Genomic DNA, 7,219 nt, shown 5'->3' with positions numbered 1-7,219 from the left:
GTGGGTGCTGCAGCTAATGACGCTGGACTAAAAGAACAGTGAGGCTCATTAGAGGTTTGGAGGTAAATCCGGTGAGGTACCACCAAACTGTATTACCATTACTACCACTTGTTCTGGCAGTATTTCGCCGGGTTATAAGTGGCAGTAGTTGGTGTTAGTGGTTACCAGACATTTGGTCGAAAAAAATTGGTCGACCAGACAAATGGTCGAACCAATTTGGTCGAAAACCAAATAGTCGAATTTTTTTTTTTTATTTTCACCCCTTTTTTGAATTTTTTTGGGGGGGTCCCCCCCAACCCCCTTTTTTCTCTAAAAACCCCTTTTTTTAAAAAACGAAAACCCGAAAAATAAATATATAAAAAAAAAAAAATTCGACCATTTGGTTTTCGACCAAATTGCGTCGACCAAATGTCATTCGACCAGTTTTCAGTCGACCAAATGACTGGACACCGGTGTTAGTCCCGATTAATTGGAGTCCATTGAACATGTTTTTTTTTTGGGCGCAATTACCACAGCAGTAATTCTGCGGAAATAATTCTGCTGAAATTTGGCAGAAAGTCAACGGATTTATCTCCAGCTCATAGCTTGAGACAAATGCAGAGCACTGTCATCTTCTTAAAGAGGCAGCCACTCACCCAAAAGGGTCAATAATGATTAGAACCCTAATGCAAGGAAACAAGCTACAGGAGTTACCATTTGATCATTCCAAGAACATATTTGAAAACTCTTTAATAGCAATACCGCACTGTGAAGGTGTGCTTTTTTAAGCGCCCAACAACCTTGAACATACGGATGACATTATAACTTAGGCAAATGCCAAACTGTCAAATGACCTTAGGAGTGCACACTTTGTATTAACATGTACAAAATGTATAATCTGTAACAAACCGTGACAACGTTTATGACATGATTGTACCAACACAATATCTGACAAGCATAACACCAAATGATAAATGTTAGACACATTCTAATCAACTCTTTATTAAGAAGGAATTGATGATATACTGTCACAAATACACCAGGCTTTTTCTGCCTACGTCATTTTCTTGATTGTGCAACGCCTTGTTAAAGCCAGACAAAGGGAATAACATTAGCAAGTGTCACCAGCAGGTTAATGTTGGCTCAAATAAGAGGCTCATAATAAGGCCTATGCACCACATAGGACTGGCTCACGGTCCCTATCATTTCTAAATCAACTCTTTAATAAATACCTAACTTCTTTGATCAACAAACCAGTTTTGAAAATCTTGAAATCCTAGTGCAGCACATCACCTAACTTTCTCCATACATTTTTTAATGGTGTCTGGCACACAATTTCACAATGTTTTCCTGGATACCATTCATGATCTGCTTCTGCCAAGAATTAAGCTGTTGGGTACTCTGGCAGCCCTAAGTGTCTGAATATTCCATGCATTTCCTCTTATACATGTTAAAACATCTGATGCTGAAAACAATTTCTTGGGAATATTTTCCTGTAAAATGCTGGAATTATGGCAATTTTTTCAACATTTTCTAAGGGAAGATGCCCTCACACTCTTTTTTGGATGTGTCTGACTGGCTAGCTATGCAAATTCTCAACACATTTATGAGGCTCCCAACTATCACATTTTATCTATATAATCCCACATCTGAACCATGCCAACAATCAACTGGTCAATTAAAGGCAGTAGACAATGTACATTGCTTCCAGACATCACATCTTTGCAACTGCCTCCCAGACAACCAATGGCAAAACATAGAACCACCTATACCTTTGGAGGGTCCTTAAACTCACCTCCTCTATATACTTTAATGGAGATTAAGACAAGCTTGCATGAGCGCTCAGATTAGGGTCAAATATCCTAGACAACATGCTCTACAATTCAGTAACCTTTTCACATCCAGGTCCCAGATTAAATCACTCAAAGTATTAAACAGTAAAATAAGTGGGAGGGATAAACAATGTTTACCGTCAGTGTTTAGAGCAGGGAAATACTGCGCCACTCAAAGAACTACGGTTTGTAAATCTCTGCCATGAATCCTTGAATGACATCTCATACTTGACATCAGCTGCTCACTTTAGTTAATTTCTCCGCATGGAAATTCGGTGGGTAGTATTTTCAACCAATCCTTATCCTTTTCCCAGCACATCAGTGTGATTTCAAGAATGTGCAAAGTGCACATTTTCCAGGTTTGCAAAATCTGGGTTACTCACTTATCCTTAACGTTACTCGCATACATTTAGAATGCTGCTCCCATTTCATACCCTCTCTCCAGACAATCTCTTTCAATTCCTCTGCCTACTTCTTAGACTCTCGCGCTTTGCATCAGTCTCCTTTGTCCAGTTCAACATCAGGGACTCCCTTTCTCCTTTTGACTCCATGACCAGTTTCTCAGACTAGTCTATACATGCATTCAAGATAACTCTCCCGCTAATCTTACCTGAAAAGGCTAGATGTATCCACACATACATTGAGCCGTTCCTCCCAAAGCATCTTGGTTCAGCTTCTTGCCACTGCCTCGTCAACTTCAAAAACATTTACTTAGTTTGCTCCTGATCTTTGGAAATGACTTCCAAAATGTGAAGCCCCCCCTCCCTACCTCTTCTTCCGTGATAGCTGTAGCGTAACTGTGTTCCCGCTTTGCAGATAATCTATGCTCAATAAATACAATAAATTAAAAAAACATGTAACATGTGTCTTTAAAAACCCACCCTTTGGATCAATTTCATACACTTTTTGGTGCAGACGACTCCTGTTTGGCACCCTGAAAACCGTCATTGTCCATCTGTGACCATTGTAGAAATGCAGTGCCTCGACAGCATCAGCAGCGAGTCTGGAGGAGTTCAGGCCACCAGGAGCTGTCCCGTCAAAGTGTCACATCTGTCTTTTATCAGAGCAGTGATAATAGCTGTGCCTCGCCCCACTGTCTCCTGAAGTTGCTGCTCCACCTTCGTCAAATGGATGACAAGTCCATAAACCCAAATATTTTTCTTCTTTGCTTCCATGGAAACTTCCCGGATGGCCGCAAGTTCTTGCAATTTAGAGCCAAAAGGAGGATCTTCTGGTGTAAACAAGTGAACTGAAACTAGAAGCACAGGGTACAAGACAGGAAGGCTGCTATTTCCAAGCACATCAACCACCTGCTGGGTTTCCTCAAAACCGGATTCCTTTTTGTTGATGCAAATAAAATTGTAGCAAGCTTTGCCCTTGAAAAGAGTCTGCACCTGGCACACATTCTTGCACAGAGAGGGTGAGATGCCCTTCACCTGCTTCCCTTGGGCTTTCAGAGCGTCATGAAGAAGGAAGCCAACCTGGACTGCATCTTCCCTCATCTCCGTGACCAGGCACACGTGCTGCGATAGCTCATCCTTGATCAGGGACTCTGCTGCAAACAAATCCCGACTGTAGGTGACCTTCCAGAGGTCAGAAGGCCCCTCCACCAGTTTTGCAGATTTGTTGGAGTACTTCAGGGCCAACTGCAGACACTCTGTACCAAAGTCCAAATCGTGATTACTGCACTGAAGGTATGCTTGAAAGATTGCATCAAATTGAAAAGCCTGTGGCATCTCACTTGCCCGATGGCTAGCACGGTCCAGGGAATAATGCAAACAGGCATCCTCAGTGGAAGCGATGATGGTGGAGACGAGAGGACGGACTACTCCTGCAGCCCCATGCTCATTTGCTGCAACCATCACCTTCAGAAGAACATCTTCTTCCACAAATGGACGCACAGCATCATGAATGATTACCACATCTGGCTTCGTTAGCTGAGAGGACTCGCTAGCTGCTAGCAGTTTGAGTCCATTGAGTATTGACCTGTGGCGTGCTGTACCACCTTGTGCCAGTATGACCCTTTTGTGTCCATACTTGTGAATGATGGACTGCATCAAGTCAATTTGATCAGCAACCACCACCACCACAATCTCCTTTATCCAACTGACTCTCTCAAAGGCCTGCAAAGTGTAACTGATGAGAGGCCTCCCCAGGATGGTACAGAACTGCTTTGGGGTGGAGACACCCATCCTTTCACCACATCCTCCGGCTGGCAGCACGGCTGCAACTCGTGGTTTTCCCATCTGCATCGTCTACTCAGTACCAACTTGTATGTGAGGGACGTCACAAAAGGAGAAGGGAAACTGAACACCTGCATAGAAAAACAGGACAAATAAAGAAATCATTCAAATGCAACCCTAAATTCCATCCCATGCAATCATGGGCATAACAAGAATGGCACAAAACCAAAGAATTGACCCAAAGACGACAGAAATATCCTTAGTAATAAGCATTTTAAAAAGTGAAGGTGCAAAGGAAGAGATTATCTCATTGATATTAAAGTAAATGGTGAGCAGAGTGTCCAAAACCTTTGATCAATATGAATGTGAAGATTCAGGCAGACATTTTGGCATTTGATTTCCAGACCCTGCGCACGTTTATTAATAGATTGTGTGTGTCACATAAAAGGAATGATTTTAAAAACTCTTTGTATGAGCACCAACAGACTGTCGGCTTTAATCATTTTGCATTCAATGTGTTTTCTAAGTCATGGCTTAAACAAATGGTGCAATGATAATAGGCAGACTTACAGCAAACGTATCACAGTTATAACGGGTCAATCCCTTCAATATTTTGTTTACAGGGGCTTGTTCCATAGCAGGGATTCTATTCTATTATGACACAACAAGAGTAACAAGCACAGCTTTTGGACTCTTTGCAACCACAATTCAATCACTGCAAACAAATCTCCAACTGTGATGTGAAAGCATTAAAACCACAGTTTACTCATGTAGCCAAGAAAAATATATATATGCACACATTATGACAACTTATCCGATACAATAACTCACAGGACATACATTTCCAATATGTTAAAGTGCAATCGTGAAATGCGGGGTTAGTTTGAAAGTGCTAATCTAAAAAGAAAAATCTACTGCTGTTGAAAAGAGCACAATTCCTGTGTTACTATGGTGTAGCAAGTATACATTTTATTTTTTAAACGCCCAAATGTAGTCTATTTGCACAAATGTGGGTCGACTGTCTCCAAACCCAGCGGGGGACCCTGACTCGGCCAGAGCTCCAGGACAGCCAAGGTTGCTGCCCCTGCCTCCCACCGGGTCTACTGTTCTCAAGCACAACGACAGTCCCGTGGAGCCCTGGCGGGGGGTCAACATCCCTCCCTACAAGGAAAAGCTCTATTTCGACCCGGCCAAAGCTCTAGGGCAGCCTAGGGTGCTGCCCCCGGCCTTTGACGTCTGCCTCGTATGTGGGTAGACCACCGCCCAGCCCAGCAGCAGTCCCGTGGAGCCCCTGCAGGGTCACCATCCCTCCCCGGAGGGAAAAGATGTAACGCAGCTGTGAGAAACCAGAAGGTGTCTCACCCACTAGTCCCCGCGGATCTCTCACTCAGGTGGCCAGGGCACAGCCATCGCTTGTGGATCCAGAAACAGGGGGTGGAACAGGGCGGGAGGATCACCTGGGCGAGGGGTCTTCGGGGAATGGAAGTGGGACACCGGATGGTGAGACACAGTATCACCTTCCCTGTAATTCCTTCACCTCATACTACCCGGTAGGATATGTAGGAACTCGACCCCTCGATTTCTTAAGTGAACCCTTTCACACGGACAGCCCGCTCCGTGAGAAAACAGACTAAGACCCGAGCAGTATACCTGACATGTCCCAATACACTGGTCAGGCGAGGCCAGGCAATTCGGGACAATCACTCACACCCAACTTCCATTAAGCTTCCCCAAACGGATAAAAGGCGGAGCATGAAAGCACACTGAGCAAGGCAAAGCACACAAAGCGATAGCAGTTTCGAGGCGGAAGCAGAACAAAGAGAGAAAGACGATGAGCCAAGAGGGTAATCATAAGAAGGGAGTCACCCTCGACCTTCCCGACAAGAAACAGTTACTCTCAAGAAACCTTCAGATTGGAAAGCGTAAGACCAGGTAACCAGGCTGAGGAGTCTGGCATTGTGTGTCAGAGGTAACAAGCGTCTGTGGTACCGTCCTTGACTCTGAGAATAAAGCAACGACAGAGAGAAGAACACAGCCGGTGAGTTGGTGAGACTGATACCAGAACGGCCTGTGCTGAATCCAAGGTTGCAAGCGGCAACATTGTATAAAAAGCTGAGTAGCATTTTCAATGGTATTGTATCGTTCCTTTCAAAGTTCAGAGTGGTCCAGCACTGCGTGGGTGCTCAATCGAAGTTCTCTGTAACATCTCTTAGAGAGCTCTTGCAAATTAGGTATAGGATGACAGTCAGCCACCACAATCACATTCCTCAAATCCACGCATAACCTGATTCTTCCATCAGATTTTCTTGTCAAAACCACTGGGGAAACCCACTCTGCACACTCAATGGGTTCTACGATGTCATCTTTCACCATCTCCTTTTACAGTAAATCCAAATCTTTCCTCACTGTGATGGGTAGCTTGCACACCTTGCTTCTCACAGGCACTGCTCCCTCCTTCAACCTTATCTCATGCACACATTTGCCCAACAACCACATAGCGGGGAGATCCCCATTGGACACCCCCACCTCCTTTGGTCAGTACAATAAACGGTGGGTGGGAATTCACACCAGGCGGGAGCTGCTGGAACAAGGACTGATGGCCAGCAGCTCCCGCCCTTATAAGTGCCCCCAGGGTGACCTGGCCGGAAGCCAGGTGTCGCAAAAAGACCCCCCCTTTCCGCCTCCCCGAAAAGGGGGAGGGGGAGGAAGAAGAGAGGCATGGCCTGCGCCCGGAAAGGGGTGGCCAGAGGGGACAGCCCGCTATGTAGGCTGTCCCTCTAGTGCCCCCTGCGGGGGCCGGTCAGCCTCTGTTCCTTCTTAAACAACGTTGGATAGGCATCAAGCATGTATTTACTCTTTCCTGCCCCAACAAACAAAACTTGTTCATCTTCCCCAGTATGTAACTTCACCTGTAACTCTCCTTGCTGAATCTATCCTAGAATGGGTGCTCCACATTCCGCCATTTTGTATTTATTTTATTTTTTTAAATGCACCACATGCCCGTAGGCCTCAGAGAGCACACTAAAAACATGACAAGACAAACACTGGGAGAAAAGAGCAAAGGTCAGCAATGGTAGAGTAGAGGTGAGAAAATGGTCCTAAATTAGTCTGGGTTAAGATTAAACAGATGGGTTTTCAATGCCTTTTTAAAACTAGGCAGGTTGGCAGATAAGCGTACGGAAGCAGGAAGAAGATTCCATTGTAGGGGAGCCTGGACGTTTGTAG

The 7,219-nt window shown here is 44.8% G+C and overlaps 1 protein-coding gene across 11 annotated transcripts in view; it reads right to left on the bottom strand.

Annotated features, from left to right (window-relative positions):
* Positions 1-961: 961 nt before the first annotated feature.
* CRPPA (CDP-L-ribitol pyrophosphorylase A) overlaps positions 962-7,219 on the bottom strand; it is a 43,885-nt gene continuing 37,627 nt past the window's right edge. For all 11 annotated transcript variants that reach the window (XM_069615377.1, XM_069615376.1, XM_069615375.1 and 8 more), the window contains one exon: positions 962-4,125. In XM_069615377.1, coding sequence (XP_069471478.1) covers positions 2,825-4,063 — 1,239 coding nt within the window. In that variant the 5' untranslated portion in view covers positions 4,064-4,125 and the 3' untranslated portion in view covers positions 962-2,824. The remainder of the gene's footprint in view (positions 4,126-7,219) is intronic.

The sequence above is a fragment of the Ambystoma mexicanum genome, chromosome 9, assembly GCF_040938575.1.
Source record: "Ambystoma mexicanum isolate Mex_15411 chromosome 9, UKY_AmexF1_1, whole genome shotgun sequence".
Taxonomy (NCBI): Eukaryota; Metazoa; Chordata; class Amphibia; order Caudata; family Ambystomatidae; genus Ambystoma; species Ambystoma mexicanum.
Note: the sequence above shows the minus strand (reverse complement) of the source record. Positions and strands in the feature narration are given on the sequence as shown.